Source organism: Lygodium microphyllum, chromosome 2, assembly GCF_053477565.2.
Source record: "Lygodium microphyllum isolate KBCC chromosome 2, Lygodium_microphyllum_v1.1.10, whole genome shotgun sequence".
Lineage (NCBI taxonomy): Eukaryota > Viridiplantae > Streptophyta > Polypodiopsida > Schizaeales > Lygodiaceae > Lygodium > Lygodium microphyllum.
This window is the reverse complement of record NC_141136.1, coordinates 58,965,628-58,983,070: the sequence shown is the minus strand read 5'-3', so window position 1 is coordinate 58,983,070 and position 17,443 is coordinate 58,965,628. Positions and strand designations below refer to the sequence as shown.

Sequence of the window (17,443 nt, the reverse complement as noted above, 5' to 3'; positions counted from 1 at the left end):
GCACGTTAGTGAGAAACTAATTATCTAAGACATGGAAAAACACGTAAAATGAAGCAGTTTTGATAATAATTCATAGAAAACAGTAGAAAGAAATGTTGTATGCAGAAGAAATGGTGTATGCTGATTGCCATGGTTGGTCTTTGCTGCTATGTGAACAGGAAGTGCAAAATAATGAGTAGTTATAATAGAAATAGTTTTAATAAAATAAAAAAATAGCAAAAATTAGGAAAAATGGTTTCTAAATCCAACAAAATGAGGAGAAATAGTAGAATATGTCCGGATGTATGGTGGGCTATAGAGCATGAGGTTTGGCCCGAGTGTACACCCATTTGTGTGTTAAAGTGGCCATTTAGGGGATGTTCCTATGGAAAAACAACACATAATATAAAGAACGCTATATATAATGAATCAATGTGCAATGAGGCTCAAATATCGAGGGCTTTTATGAAAAAAATAAGTGATTGTGCATTGAAGTGTATCATTTAGATTCTGTTAAATATCTAAAGGAGCTAAAGCATGGGTTAGCAGGTTCCGTCTTCTCAATGTCATACTACATTAAGGAAAAGCATGAAAAGAATGTCTTTGCATAACACGTGGCTAATTGTTAGTTAAAACTATTTGAGCATGCTAGGGCATGACACACTACATACGCACAAAGCACAATATCAAAGAAAACCTCTTGGATGCATAGCACTTGTCTGCTGAATTATGAACCTATGTTAAGCAAAAGAGGTTTTGCCATAGGTTAGAGCGGCTATTTTTGGAGAAATTTTGTGTGAGGAAAAAATAAAAAGAGAGAACTATGTTTTGTTTTTTTAACTGTGTTAAGACGGCGCATCTCAGGATCAATCCTTGGGGTGTAAGAGAGCCGTAGGGGCCACAACATTCAGCTTTTTGGGGGGGGGGGGGCTTCGGTATATGTGTAAATCGAGGTGAAGTAGTCATCTATGTATGGGAAGCTTCCTATGCTTTGAATTGGAATGGGCAAACCGTTGGACTACAGTTTGAAACTTATGTCTACAAATGCATTAGTTAGATAAATCATTTCATATCATCCCAGACGCTCCTGGCCGCAAGGCCATGAGGGTTGATTGGTCAGTGTCAGGGTCAATTTTGGTCCTGAAAGCAGCACATATCATATTGCAGCCTAATGTTATGCTAAGAAAAATGATATCCACATTGGTAAATTATAGCAAGAAAATTATGCATCGTCTTAAGAAAAGAATAAAGACAAAAATGAGTGTCTATTTGTTATGCAACATATGATGAATCCTATTACAAGAAAGGGAACACATAATAATATATGGTATGTTGATTCAAGTGATCTTCTGTAGAACTCTTCATAAAAGAAGACAACAGAGCCACCACAAAAGAAATATCCAATTGAGTGTGGATGAGCCAGATAAGGGAGCCAACAAGGCACCTATAGTGGGCATCTGAAAGGGATCTCTTGCTGACATAAGCTTGGACTCAAGGTTCATGGGGCAAGAGATAGGCCAGCACTTGGTCATACCAAACTTCAAAAGTAACTCAAACATATATGTGTGCTGCGAGATAAAGATGCCATGTGCCATCTGATAAATCTCCAGACCAAGAAAGAAGTGTAGGATCCCACTAGATGTCCCCTAAAAGGTGATGGCAAAGGTTCTTTCTCTTGGTATCAAATACATCTTAAGTAAACATTTGCATAGTAGACAGCATGGGTATGTACATAGTATACATATTCATGATGCTATCCAAAAACATTGTACTTGGCATTAATTGTGCACTATCTCTGAAGAAGGATTTCATTCTTCTCAACATGAATCTAGATAGGACATATGATAGGGTGTGCTAGGAATTTGTCCTAGGTATGATCCAAAAAAAGCTACTTTGGCCATTAGTTTTGCACGATAATTAAGGCCTTGTTCTCTAACTCTTCTATTGTAGTATCCATCAATGGCTATTTGTCCAATAGCTTTAGCCTCCAATGTAGCATCCTATAAGGATGTACTATTTCCCTGCTCCTCTTTGTTATAGCTACTCATCCCCTTTTATGTTGCATTGACTATGCAGTTCATGCAGGTATGATTAGGCCCCTGGTCTTTAATGATAGCCAACGCCTCTACACGCAAATGTTCACCAATGACAACTCCAACTTTCTCAAGCTGATTCAATCAATTGATTCCATGCTTCAAATCTTTGATGAATTCTAAGTATGGGAGGATTTTCTCTAGCCCAAATGAGGTATTGGAGATTGCCACTGACTTCTACAAACAGCTCTTTCAGCAGCAGGAGGCAAACTCAGCCAGAGTACAGTGATGTAGACAGTAGGTCTGGGATCGCATTCCACCCCTTGTCACAAAGGAGATGGAACATTCCCTCCTAGACCCCTTCACAGAGAAGAAGCTAGCTGAGGCCGTCAATGCACAAGATGTGCAGAAACGCGGGAGAAGATGGTCTTTCTAAGGCCTTCTTCATTACCTACTGGGAGGTGGTGAAGGACTCCCTACTACTACTGGCCTTTCACGAGATTTTCAGCTCAGGACGGATGCCAGTGAGTTAATTGGCAAGTCTCATTAGTCTCCTTTCCAAAGGGGGGAGATCGGTTGGAGCTATCCCAATGGAGACCGATCACCTTGTTGTCAATGGCCTATAAGGCCCTAGCCAAGATGATCTAGAGTCGACTCCGCCCCGTACTTTCAGGCATCATTCATGACACCCAGGCATGTTTTGTCTAGGATAGGAGAATCCTAGACAATGTCTTTACTTTTTCCGAGGTGACTCAATGGGCTCAGCACAGTGATCACGGATTGGTAGTACTCCTAGACTTCGAGAAGGAAGATGACAGGATTGACTGGGACTTCTTAGAGGGCACCATAGCGAGGCTGGGCTTCCCCTAGGCATGGATCTGCGGGGTTTCGGCACTTTACAGATCGGCCACTACCAAGGTTCTCATTGGTGGTAGAAGGGGGGAGGAGTTTCGGCTAGAGAGATCTATCCGGTAAGGCTACCCTCTTGCCCCATATATGTTCCTACTCTTCCCAGAGGCGATGCTCTTTTTCTCTGCTCACGAGTGAGTAGGCTACGTGGCCTGCGACTTTCGATGAGGGAGGAGAATGAGCTGTTGGACTCAGAGTATGCAAATGATACTGCTCTTTATGTAGAGGATGATGAGCTGATGTTGGAGAGAGTGAGACTAGCTCTGGAGGTATTTTGCAGTGCAACTGGAGTGAATATCAACTAGCGAAAGTCGGTTGATTTTCTTAGAGATCCAGACTCCAGCACGGAGTGGAGTGTCCACCTAGGGTTCAGATGGGTGAGCATGGACCGTCAAATATCTAGGCTTTCAGGTGGGGCTCGACATCACTCCTACCCAGCAATTTCTTCCAGTTTCCAAGTCTATTAGACGGAAGCTGACCTACTGTGGAGCATTGTTCGTCTTTCTTTAGCGGACAGAGCCCTGGTGGTCAACCAGGTCCTCCTAGCAACGGCTTGGTACATCGCCTCTAGTTGGTTTTACTCCTCTTGTGTGGTTTAGCTTCGCCGCCTAGTGGGGAATTTTTTATGCATTGGCTCAGACGGTTCCAAGGATTCTCGTGCCAAGGTGGCATGGGCAACCATCATTCACCGGCATTAGTCTGAGGGAGGGCTTGGGATCATTGACTCAGAGTTCCAAAGCTTGGCCCTTTTGGGCAAGCTAGTGGTCTGTGGTCTTACACCAGGTGGGTAGACATGGAAGTTCTTTTTGTAAGACGGTCTCCAAGAGTGTAGACCAAGGCTTTGCGGGGGTTGGAGGCCATCCTTGAGATGGATCTTCACGACCGCCCAAATCACGCCACCCAGATCTTCCTTCCTACACAATTTACTTCAAGTGTGGAAGGGCCTTCGCAAGGCCCTAGTTCAGAGACCCCCAGCATGCCAAGAGGAGATAGACAACTAGCCGCCAATGGTCTGGAACCCTCACGCTAGAGATCAGGATGGAATATAGATACGTGAGCACTCCCACATCCAGTGGGCTGGTTGGGAGGCTGGCCCTGCCCGTACTATCAAGACATGGAGGGAGTTGTAGAGGATGGCAGATCAAGAGGTGTTGCAGTGGCATCACGATGTCAGCAAGAAGCTGAGCTGAGGAGAAGGGAGATTTACTCAACGATCCCTCAACAGTGGCTAGATCCCCCAATTCAAGAGCTAGTGGAACGTGGGGAGGTGTACGCTCTTAGATTCTCATCGGCAAGTATCCCCTTACAGGTGGCAGGTAGAGTGGGTGTTGCTCCCTACAGGACTTTCTTCATCGTGCAAGATGGGGGGTGTCTGGTTCTTGACAGAGGACAGCAAGATGAGGAGATTGTTGTCCTTTCTTGGAGGAGAATTCATGTGGTCGGACTCCAAGGAAAGACTTGGTGACTGGACCCTTATGTGCCCTGGGAGGAGTATCGGGAGTGGCACCTTTGGATATGGGAGAACAGGCCATTTGATGAGTTGGAGTGGGATCCTGGAGAGTAGCTATGGCCGGCCACTGTAGTCGTCAAGAAGCCTCTAAGGTTTTTGGAGTACACAGCCAGGATTGGTAGACATGTATTACACGAAGACATGGATTGGGTGCCTCCGTGTAGTAGATATTGCACGGAGCATAGCATCACGGATGGCTTCCATCGGACCTTCTGGTGTCGCCTGTGGGACAGCTGGCAGTTGAGGAGGGTGCCGTATTTCCTTTCGCTTTTGGCACATGGGGATCTGGCTATTGCGAGTTGGTTGGCTCAGATGCAGCAGGATAGAGATTGTAAACGCTGCCCATAACAACACTTGGAAACTCCAAAGCAGTGCCTTTTGTCTTGCAAGGCGGCATAGTTAGTGTGGAGAGGAGCCTACCGTATTCTCCACCATGTGGCACCCAGCCTTGGATGTATCTCATGGGGGGTTTTTTGCTGGCAGGCAGGCAATCAACCAAGGCTGTCACCTTTGTATGAGGCCGAGATGCAGGACACGATTTTTCTCATTGAGGCTGGGTCTTGTGCAGTGGTCGGCTTGGAGGCTTTACCCATCCGCCAATTATTGGAGCCCACAGTAGAGCGCTAAGAGGTATGGGAGGTCATAGCAAGTCTTACAAGATGACATATTTGGAAGGCACGCTGTTAGGCCATTTTTGGCGGGGAGTGCCCTTCAGTATCTGCGACTTTGGCAGAGCTTTGGACCTCCATCATCCACTCCCTCCGCAGCCAGTGGGACCAGGTGCAAGGTCCGTCTCAAGTTTGTCAGGAACTCCGTTTTCACTTTATGCGCACTTGGGGCGGCCATGACCTGTTCTTCGTGATGCACGCGGACAGCCCCAGATGGCGATACAGTGGTGTGGGTGTGGAGCACCAACAGAGAAGAGGAGAGTCCAGTTGGTAGGCGAGGAGGCAGGAGGGTTGGCGGGGAGCTATGGTTGGAGCGCATGGACGGGCACGAGCTATTGGTGGAGGTGCTGCAAGGGAAGAATGAGGAGGAGACGCGGGCTATAAGGCGAGGCCAGGAGGCATTGAGAGAGCGCGGGCGGGGCGCTGCTGGTGGCGGCCGAGGGCTTTACCAACTAATACTTCTGTGGATAATTGCATAATTTGTTCTCTGTGGCTTCCCCAACCAATTCTATCTGCTGGACTAGGGTGCCTTGATTCTGCATCATCCCTATCCTTCATATAGGGGTCAATCTTAAATTAGTCACATTAGAAAGTCCCTTTCAACTTTTATCTAATTTCCATTGTGAGGGAGGATGGTGTATTTGTATCAAAGTTCCACGTCATCACCTGTAGATGGTATGACATATCATAGTACCCAACAAGGCTGCTAGCAAAGACCATAGTACTCCCAAATAAGATGAAAAGTCAACAATCTTCACCCACTTTGCATGAGTTGACAATAAATGAGCACATGTGGATGATTGCTATTATCATGCCTTCTAACTTGGCTAAATCTGTAACTATATTCAATCACATATGTTAAATCTTCAACCATATGTGCACACACCAAAGACACACATCTGCCTTGTTTCTGCATTTATTTAGTTAACACAGCCTTTCAAAAGGGAAATTTGTATACATACAGGGGAAAGCTCGCCCATTGTGCCAGTTGTCCAGATCTGTAGCATTCTATGTGGATTATTTAAAATACCAACTAAAACATTAAAATATTAGCATAAGTATACACCCCTAGGACTAGAGATCAGAAATTACTTCATCTGCTGTGTGAAATTCAGTGATGCTGATTCGTCGTTCCTGTACAGTAAATCCTTTTTCTCTTGCAAGGTCAATCACCTGGATATATAAAGAGATCACTTTGGATGCTTTGTGGCCAAATCTCCAAGGGTAATCCAAAATGTCACGACTATAGACAAATTATGCTTTGAGGAGACTGAGGGATGATGTTTTGATCTTGAGCATGCATAAAAGAGAAGTTGTTTCATGATAACAAAGAAATCCCACAATGAAACCACTTTTATGGAAAGTGAAGATTTCCCCTGCCTCTTCTATAAAGGGAGAACTTTGTTACTTGGGACCCTGAATGTGCACTGATTTATAAGTTCAAGTGTTCCTGGCCATTCAATATATACTTTAGATAGACAGAGAATGGCTGACTCTAGGAAACACTTCTCTGCCTGACTCTAGAGAATGCTTACTCCTTTTTTTTAAACAAGACGCCATGAGTTGAGTTTTCCCTTCAAATCTTGTTCTGGATTCTCTTCTGTGGGTGGAAAAAGAGGTCACAATCCACAAGGCAAAATATACAGTGACAAAAGACATCACAATACACTAGGCAGAAAACATTTTCATTAAACATCAGAAGTAGAAATTTACAGTCTGACGAGTGATTCCTGGTAGGCAGAAATCTGCATGTGGTGTAAGAATAATGCCCTTTTTAACCATGAACTGCAAACCAATAAAGAAGAAAATTATGTTGCATCCCCCTTCATTCTTCTGACAATCTTCAATTTGAGATTGTCCAGGCAACGACCTCTTACTAATCTTCCACTGAAAAAGAATGATAGACTTATTTATAAGAAATGATAGAGATGCATCTGCTTTATGATGTGTGTGAATACCACAGAACTGGATAAGCTTAAGATGTACTAGACTGCAACTCTTTATGAATGACTTTGCACCAGCTGTGTTGCTGATGTATAGATGTGGAAAGGGTACATCTCAAACTGAAAGTCTTACAACAGTAAATAATCCAATAGTACATCTTTTTAAAAAAAAACACACACACACACACAAAAGAATAAAGAAAGAAACATTCTGCTGAAAATGTGTTCACCAGACTTCTCAGTTCTATGATCTGGCAGTAAACCCCCCATCAGTAACCATCCTCTTAGGATATCTGTATTATGATGAAGTGTCCAACCCTGAATCTGTGTACTATGAACACCTGCATCGACTCTTGCATTTTCTAAGCTTTCCTTTGAGATACATATTAATATGGCCTAGATTTTTTAAATATCCTGTCGAATTTCACTTTCGAGTGTGTATACATCTAGGAGTGCCAGGACTGCAGCAAGTAAATTACCCAAGAGAGATGTAGCAAAAAATAACAACGAAGTAATAGTACCTTGAACTTGTGTTGTGGGGTGGTTCTATGTTTTCCTTTTTGCTGAAGACAACATACTATCCCTTATCACATGGGCAGAAGATGACTCATATTTGCTTGTAGACGTTTCTCTAATCTCTATCATGTTTTCTTTCACTTTTAGCTCTCCAGGTTTGGCCTTTTGTCTATTTCTCTTGTACAACGTTTGCTAATTCTCACTCTTGGTGGAAACATGGCACACTCTGTCAGCACCCATGCCCACACCCCCCAACCCCCCATGGGGCCTGGGCATAAGACCACCCTGTCTTTGCTTGTAAACTTTTCTCTTTTGCCTTTTCTCACATTTAACTCTCTATATTTGACATTTTCTCTATTTCTCTTGTACAATGTTTGCTAATCCTCAGTTTTCTCCCCCCAGCCACCCCAGTTATGGACCTTCACAAGACTTCAAGTGATAACCTATCATGAGGCACACAAAATGGCACAGCAAAAAGGGACACAGAATAGATCAATAAGGAATCCTAGATCAATAAGGAATCCTTGTATTCGTGAAATAGAAAGATACAACACGTAGGCACATTTCAGCACTACACCCTCATGATGCCGCATATTAGAGGGTCTGCCACTGAGCATAGGGACTCACATGTAGAGCACATCCTAAGCAGAGCTTGAGTGACTACCACTCCCTATATCTGTGCATTTGTAGGCAATGCCATGGTGTACATACAAAGTAGACCTTCACAGGATTTCAAGTGGTAGCCTGTCATAAGGCACAGAAAATCGCATAACGGAAAGGGACACAGAGTATATTAATAAGGAGTCCTCGTATTCATGAAATAGAAAGATACAACATGTAGGCACATCTAAGGACTCGACCCTTGTGATGCCGCACATGACAGGGTTCACCGCTGAGCGTAGGAAATCACATGTAGAGCACATCCCAAGCACAGCTTAAGTGGCTACTTCTTATATTAGGTGCATTCATAGGCAACACCATGGTATACCTACAAAGCCCCAAATGGGGGAGAGGAGACTTGCCAAAAGACTTGCAAAAGACTTGCAAATCACATGGATATCCATTGTATCCCCCACTGCTACGTCAAGAACGGTCGCACAATGACTTGAATCAAACCTATGCAGTCCCAAGATCAACCAGAACATGGTTGGATGGATGTTTGCTCCAAAAGTAGACAATGGAAAAAACCTTTGAAGTCCTAGGATCAATAGGAACAAGGATGCTTGCTCCAAAAGAAACAAAAAGATTGATGTGGACATCTCGGCTGCTAAGTCTGGTGCTGCCCAGGATTCCTTGCATACCTATGTGCGATGTAAGGAAAAGCAGCCCATGGCACGTACGTCTGCTGATATGGTCTCTTCCACCCCAGGGAATGCTTTTGCCTTGAGAAACCTTGTGGATCACTTCACAAATCCTCTGACCACACTTGCTTCTGACACAGGCATTAAAGTGATCATTCCATGGGATAAGCATTATCCCACATCTAATCCAAAGAAGGGGAATGATCCTTCTACCTCTAAACCAACAAGTCACTGCATGAACTCATTTGCAGTATTCACAGATTTCTTGGATGAGAAAATGCTTGAGTTGTTAAAGCATCAGCAGAAAAAGTTAAAGCTAGGTATAACTAGCCTCAGCCCTGATTTTACTCCTGATTGCATATGAAATCCACTACTTGCAATGTGCATGGCATTTGCACACAAGAAGCAACATGACATGTGGCACATCTTGTATATGAAAATCAATGGGATGTCTTGTGTACCCTTGAACACAAAAGTCACAGTGAAGCACAAAAGATTGTGGATAGTGATGGTTTTCATTTGTTTTGCGTTGGGGGCTCTACATGACATTACTCTAGTGTACTCAAGGTGGTTCATGAGAGATTTCAGCTGGTCCTTGGCAAAAATGATGTGCATCTAGGCCCTGCTTTGTGGTGGTTGAAATTGTGCTTGATTATGGGAAGGTCTTGTGGCTGGTTGATCTCTATGCTTTGAATGATCCCTTGTCTAGACGTAATCTATGGGGTAGACTGACAGCCTCTTTAACACTTCGCAAACCAGGGTTGCTAATGGGAGATTTCAATATGTGTGTGGATTTATTATAGTCTAATTCTTGGCATTTGGTGATGGATGCTCTTGAGAATTGAGTCTTGGCAAGAGTTTGCCTTGACTGTTCTTAAACAAGACCTTTGGTCTTGGCTGCACCCATCAGATCCAAGATTCACCCTTCATTCAACACAGTATTCGGCTACATGGTCTAGTTTGCCTTGAATGTTCTTAAACAAGACCTTTGGTCTTGGCTGCGCTCATCAGATCGATTCACCCTTCATTCGACACAATATTTGGCTGCATGGTCTAGATTGGATTGTATGTATGTCATGCATGATGATGCCTTTTTGCTAGAGATCCTAGATATGCAAGTTTTGCAACAATATGTCTTATCAAATCATTTTCCTCTACAGTTCGAGATGCTTGCACAATCTGTCATGCCTTTCACACAATTCTTGGAAAATATTCCTTTGCGCTTCAATCCTTCTTGAAACACTCGGTTTTTAATGGTTACATGGGACAATTGCTTGACCTCTTCTTGTCAGACTTTCCATCAGGCAGCAATTGCTCCTTTGAGCAAATGATCAGTAATGTGCCAATAGGGTTGCTCGGCAATACAGCATTCACCATGCATCCCTTTGCGGACAGCAATGACATTTAGAATAAGAACTACTGGTCTTGGTTCATTCATTGCTTCTTGAGTCATTGGATGATGCATTTCTGCCTCCATTGGCTGCAAGATTGGTTGATCATATTCAGTAGTTCTAATTGAGATCTTACTAGCAAGCTAAACTAAAATCTCTGACCAAAATCTTGTAAGATGCCTCTTGCCAAACCCATAAATTCTTTCGGGGTTTGCACCCTTCCCCTACTCAAGAGAATATGGTTAGACTCCAAAATCCGGAGGGTCACATGGTCACGGATCCACAGCCTATTGTTCAAATGTGCCAAAAATATTTCCTAGATTTTCTTGGTTTGGTTCAGATGCCCTTTGCACTGATCTCTAACGCTCGTGTGGCCTTCTACCAACTCGTCAAGCATCAAGTTTCACCAAATATCCATGTTGCCTTGGAAAGTGACATCTATGAGGATGAGGTGACAAATGTATTATTGCATTTACCCATGGATAAAAATCCTCATTGGAATGGCCTCACTAATGAGTTTTCTGACCCATATGCCACCTCCCAAGAGTGGCTTCTCCCTTCATGTTGAAACATTGGAGATGCATCTCTCTAATGGGGTCAATGGATAAAATTTTCTCCAAAGTCTTGGCCAATTGCCTTCACAAGTGCCTCACTAACATTGTGCACCCCAATTGGTATGGATTCATCAAGGGCAAGAATGTATTGTGTAAGTATTGAATGTACAAATGGGGATTGACTATGCCAAGCATTCTAATCAGAAAGTGGTCTTAGTGCAGCTGCACTTGCAAAAGGCATTCAATTATCTAGATTAGTCCTTTATTGTAGAACTTATGCATATCATGGGATTTGGGTCGCATATGTCTCAATTGATATACACAATCAGTGCTAATGTATCCTCCCAAGTGATGTTAAATGGTGGTGTCACTGGTCCCATTACCCTTCAACGCTCAGTCACATAGTGTTTCCCTTTGAGTCCTTTGTTTTCCGATTTGGTAACTCATCTGGTACTTACTATGTTATCTCATACGGTGGCCCGTGGGTCTGGTTTGCACCTTTCTCTTGAACAATATTTTTTTGCTTAGTCTTTGCCAGATGATGCCTTGATGATCCTTAATGCAAAAAGGGATAATCTCCATAAGGCATTGGATGCCTAGGATCTTTTTGGTTATGCTTTTAGTTTCCTTATCAATGCTCTGAAGTCCTCCCTTATCAATTGCACTGGATGATAATTTTGATCTTTAGTCCTTGGGATGGCAGGGCTTGATCATACCTCGTAGCAATGTTGTGAGACATATGGGGTATCCCTTCGGGATTGATGTTCAGCCCAAAGTTTTGTTGGAGTGGATTTTGCGAAAGATGAAGGTAAAATTTATCTATTGGAAATTCTGGTGTCGGCCCTTCCATGTATGTCTCAAAGTTGCACAAGCCATCATGCTACCAATACTTCCTACCACTTTTGCCGTAGACTACTACCAATCTACCACTTTGAATGACCTTATGAAGCATGTCTCCTTCATATAGTGAAAGAAGAATTCTATGCATGCAAGAATTTCTTACATCTATTGGAGTCATAATTGTACCCTTATTAAAACTATAGGTGGTGGAGTTATTCTTGATGGGAAGTCTCATACGATGGCCCTTCACTGGTCACTCTTTCGACCTATGTGCATTGACTATCACCCCTTGGTCTTTGGTGTCTACTTTTTCTTGGAAGACTGGGGTCTCATTCATAGTAATACTAGCATACAAGCTTAAACCCTGCTCCACCCAACACCAAAAAACCCACTCTCCCATGACATGGCATACCTTTCCCCCTCTTCTGAAGAACCCTGCTCGACCCAACCCCAAAAACTCCCATACCGCGCCATGACATGTCACGGTGGCACATTCTTAACTCTAATACCCACTTTTGTACATCTTCCTCCTCCTTGGTGAATTGATTGGTTTGTTCTTGGCATCTTGTTCTTTAAAAGGTGCATTAGAATCCTGCAAATGATCGTTTGGCGGCTAATTATTTTCAATTCAGCTATAGGTTGTATCATGGCTACTCTCTTGGGATGTGAAATAGGAGGATTGCCTCAAATATAACCATATCCCATGCTTGGGTTTAACTTCTATTGTTGTTGTTGCCACTCTTGTGAGTTGTCCTTCCTCACAGTCAAGAGACCTCATCGAATTCCTTGGGGGTATCATGAGTTATGGGGTCAACTAGATAGGATGTTGCAGCCTATGCAACCTTTTCTTGTACTTGATCCTGTGATCATCCATGGCAGGACTGGGATCTTCCTAGCTGCCTTAACCTTCAAAAGGCTTCAACCAACCAGGTTTACTATCTCATGATTAAGGATCATCATTGTCTCATCAACAAAGCCAATATGACTTGCGGTATGCATAAATCTAAGGTTTGGTGCACGATGGTTTCGAAACTTTAGTATGATACGTTCGGTAAGTGAATATGTATGGTATGGAAAGTACACAAAAATCTTAAGAATAAAATACATCGTTTCGTACATTAACTTAAAAATACATGAAAATTTGTATATAAAATCGGCCTACACACAACAAAACAAGACAACAGAACATATAAAATGTGCAACTTAAAGATAGATCATGAAGAGGACTAGGCATTGTGGAGAAGAATGAGTGTGGAGAAGAATGAGAAGAAAGGAAGAGAGGGAGTGGAAGCCGGATTTGGGAAAGAGAGAGGGAGAGGGACATGATTAATATGTATGAATGAAACTTGAAAGCGAGAGAGGGGGACAGGGAGAGAGACGAAGAGGGAGAGGGATATGGAGACAAGACAAAGAGAAGGTGAGGGAAAGGAGCAGGGAGAGGGAGCAGCGAAGAGAGAGTAGGGTGGTTGAAGAAGATGGAGGCTCAAAAGCTGAGCTCAAGAAAGGGAGATTGATGAAGACGAAGGCTGGTTTGAGGTGAGATGGGGGAGGGGGCTGCCCTTCTATAAGGGCTGAGGTGAGGGAGAAGAGAAGAGAGAGGAGTATGAAAGAGGGAGGGGTGAAAGAAAAGAAATTTGAGTGTGTAACAGCCCAAAATATGGGCACAATTTCAAAAGCATGTACCAAGGGACATTTTAAATAGCCTGTTTTTTTTGGTACAATTTGAACGCACGCAAACCGTACGGTACCGTATGAAACATAGTGTATGTCCACGGAATGCAACCTTGCTCAAGTGGAAGATGATTGTGATAGAGGGACGGCTAAATAAGACACCTTTTAAATGCAAGGTCTTTCTTTGGCAAGTGATCATGGGTGGGCTGTCACTTCCTTCGGCTATTTCCAAGTGCCGAATATCAAATGATGGCTGCTTTTTTTGCATGACCAGCGTGGAGTCCTCACATCATGGATTGATTTTCTACCCTCTAGCCAAGAAAATTTGGACTCTCTTGTCAGAATTTGAAGAGTTGTGGCTGGGTCCGTTGCTACACCCCTCTGATTGGGTTTTCCCCACACCAAAATATTCCACCCTGTTGCAGCCACATATGAAGATTATGTTTCATTTTTTCAGATTTTGGGATTGTTGCCATAATTGGGTCACCTATAATGCTTTGTCTTCGATTTAGCTGCAAGTATCCAAGGACATATTGTTAGAATCAAGGATCTCCTGCACTAGCAATTAGATCTTATCCAGCATGCTGATCTTCTCCCTAGGGAGGATTTAGTTCCTTGGGATATGGCGATCTCCTCTACTTCATTATAGTCTATTATCATGGTAGAGAGAAATAATCACAATTTGCCATGATCTTCTAGAAGTTGGAACAAACCATGCACGTGTGGATTGGTTAGTGCCATGAAGCCCATCTACCGAAGGGATAAAAATGAAACATTAAAAGTGATAGCATTAAAATAAAAGTGAAATATTAAAAATGATAACATTACAAGAATAAAGATGATAACATTAAAAATGACTAAAACAAAACATTAAAAGGATCAAAATGATAACATTAAAAGTGATTGATATGAAACATTTTTATAAAAAAATGAAAAATGCTAAGCATTAATGCTTGGGGTAGCCACATTTAAAAAGATGTTTTAGCCTACTTACCCAAGTGTCGACCAATTGATACCACAATTTTGCCTCCATGGCACTTTTTACTAGGCCTTCTAGTTATGGTATTGTGCCTCAACCCACAATCATGCAAAGTTTAAGAGTCCTCATGCTTGCACTATAGGTAAGAGTGGGTCCCTCTCTCACTTGTTCCATCAAAGGTTGTCTGCTCATGGAAGGCCCGAAACACCTCAGCCCGAAACTATCAGTGAATTGATGCAACGTCTTTTACTCGAATTTCACTCGCAACTACAACACTTTGACCTAGCAGTAGAGCATTGGGAACACCTGATTGACTGATATATGGATCATGATAGGACCTGTCATATAAATCTTGACCATGAGCTCCAAAATTTCAAAGTCCTTGACTCAGATGGCCTTAAGGTCAAGTTGATTGAGTATCAACTTCTCACTAAATTCTCCACTAGAGGGGCTCCTAAGTTCCCTAATGACCAAGTCACATTGTTTCTAAATAAGGTGACTAGAAAATACTTCCATTTTGTGTAGCAGGTGATCTGACAGCCCAGCATGCTTATGTTCTATGAATTTGTGTCAGCTACTACATTATGCTTGATTGTTCGGTGAGTTTCATAGTGCTTCCTCCACAAAAGGAACTCACCAAGGAAAAACCAATATTGCCAACATTGTTAGAAGGCTGTCTATTTTGACAATGAGTGTCGATCAAAGGTAAGGAGTACACAATCCAAACAAAAGACTCATAGTGTTTTCATCATCTTTTTTTTTCCCATTTAAATGGGGGAGGGGGGAGCTGGAGAGGTGTGTAAAAAGGTTTTTGTTTAGGGGGGAAGAGTCATTGAACTTTACCCACCTATGTTTCACTTTTTGGTTGATTGGTAATGTTGTTTAGTTCTCAACTTTCCATTCTAGCCTTCTGATTACACCATTATTGCATGTGTTTGCATGCTTATTTCTCTTCAATAAAGCCATCGATCGAGGATAAAAGCACACACAAAGATTTGCGTTATTAAGACGGCCACACATCCAGCAAAGCCAAAGCTAGTAACTGAGCACTGAGACAGAAGTTGCTTCATGACCCTCTAAGTGGGTGGGGGGGGGGGGGGGGGGGGGGGGGGAGGGGAGAGTCCTTGGATGAGGAGATGATGTACAGATCCTCAAATGATGCTTATAGAGTCTAGCATGTGTGCCATGTCATAATGCCATAATCCATCATCTAGATTCCATGTTCCATTATTCTTTGATGATAGGTGGCATAGATACAATGTGACATTGCACATAGGTTATAGCTTTTTTATTACATGATCATTAATGTTAACACTCGGTATTGGAGTTTGGATAGATATATGTATCTTGATTTTACTTAGCACTATTATGTGTCTTGGTTCTTGATGTCATTCTTAAGATGATTCATGAGTCTTATAATTCATCTTGTTGTTTTGGAAATTGAGTCTTAAGTTTTAACATTTTGTTGTTTCGAGTCTTAACTTGTAAGTAGTAAGTCAATAATAAGTATTTATGTTCTTCAATCATGTAGTGAACATGTTCGATATAAGTTGTAACATGTTCAACTTCAAACTTCATGAATTCAATCATGTGACATAAGGACGTGAAGTTTTGCTTGAAATTTGACTAGATATTGCTATATGCATTGATATATTTAGATACCTATGTATCTATTTTAGGGTAAAACCCAAAACTTCTCCCACCGTTTCAAAACTTGGCCAAAACTCAGAAACTCAAGTATTCGTTTTCCTATTTTTGAAACTCCCTTGTACTATACTCAGCCACGTAATCTCCAATAGGGGATGTAGGGTGGTGGCAACTAAACTCAGGGATAGTGCCGAGACCAAACTCACACTTCCACCAGTTAGCCATCATAACCAATATTGTTATAACTTGTCTATTGGAAATGAGACTCATCTCGTCTCCATGGAGCATCAGAGATTTCCAGCCTAGTCTGTAATCATAAGTTACCTCTTGACGAGGCGATTGGCCATATGGACCGACTTTACCCGACCATCTTCTCCTATTTGGATCATGGATAGTGGAGCCACCCATCACATGGACACCATTCAGGACATTTTTCTCTCTCGAGCCCCTTCTTTTTTTTTAAATGAGAATAAGGGAAAGCGGGGGGGGGGTGTGACAAGGACAAACTTGCTCCCCTTGCTCCTATTACCTTATCTTAAGCCATATTTTTCAATTGTTTAAATAATATTATTTTACATGTGTGTGTGTGTGTGTAATATGGGATCATTTTTCAACGTAAAATTTTTGAAAAAAATTGTTAAAATTCCATGATAATATCTCGATTATTTTAAGAGGAAAAGAAAGATTTAAAAGATCTTAATTAATGTGTTAGAATTCATTTTTGTCTAAGAATGTGTTAATTGACCATTTTGAGTAGAAAGGTATGGTAAATAAAGTTGAATTTTATAGTGGAGTTTAGGGTATGTTACAATGTACTATACATATGGTTTATACAAGAAATGATTGCTTGATAAGTATAATGAACCAGTATGTTAGGACAGGGCTTTGTATCCAAAGTAAAGTGGATCAACAAGCACGCATTGCCCACAGATACAGGAGAGGCTGCAGTAGAACCCTCTGGTGGTGGTGAAGGACCAGCTACAATTTCATGGGACTGGCTAGCTCCACGTGCCCAAGGATGCTGATTGAGCCGGCTTGCCACACGCCACTAGCTATCATGTTGCACCAATTTGCAATTGTTCCTTGCACACGCGCACGCACGCACGCACACACACACAGAGTTATATTAATGTCTACAAAAAGCCAAATCGGCCTGAGAGACCAAAATGTTACATATGAGAAGTTTGGGAATTTTCCATGTCCCAAAAAAGTTGTCATCTAATGCTATGACTGAGTAAATGGGGAAAAAACATGGAACAATACATAGTTGATGGGTACAAAGTGATGTATAAGCTATTTGTTGCTAGCAGACATCCTTAATAGTTTGTTCCATTGTTTGAAGAATTTGTCCCACGCTATCAGTGAAGTCTTTATTTTCGGCTTTTATTTTTTGTTTACAGTAGAATGGGATAGGTTCTCAAAGGGAACATACTAAGTGCTCCTTCATCCTGTTATCATGGACACCTAACCCTTCATACAGTAGATCTCTCATATAGACTAAA

General features: G+C 42.1%; 1 protein-coding gene across 6 annotated transcripts in view; it reads right to left on the bottom strand.

Annotated features, from left to right (window-relative positions):
• The window catches only part of LOC148039779 (branched-chain-amino-acid aminotransferase-like protein 2), a 175,170-nt gene that overhangs the window by 29,952 nt on the left and 127,775 nt on the right, over window positions 1-17,443 (bottom strand). For 2 of the 6 annotated variants that reach the window (XR_015693303.1, XM_087694003.1), the window contains 3 exons: window positions 6,813-6,884; window positions 6,192-6,272; window positions 6,062-6,097 (listed from right to left, as the gene is read on the bottom strand). Coding sequence is in view for 4 of the 6 variants with exons in the window: in XM_087694003.1 (XP_087550129.1) it covers window positions 6,062-6,097; window positions 6,192-6,272; window positions 6,813-6,884 (189 nt within the window). In the remaining 2 variants the exon portion in view is untranslated. The remainder of the gene's footprint in view (window positions 1-6,061; window positions 6,098-6,191; window positions 6,273-6,812; window positions 6,885-17,443) is intronic. The other 4 variants (XR_015693304.1, XM_087694013.1, XM_087694022.1 and 1 more) reach the window with 3 other exon arrangements.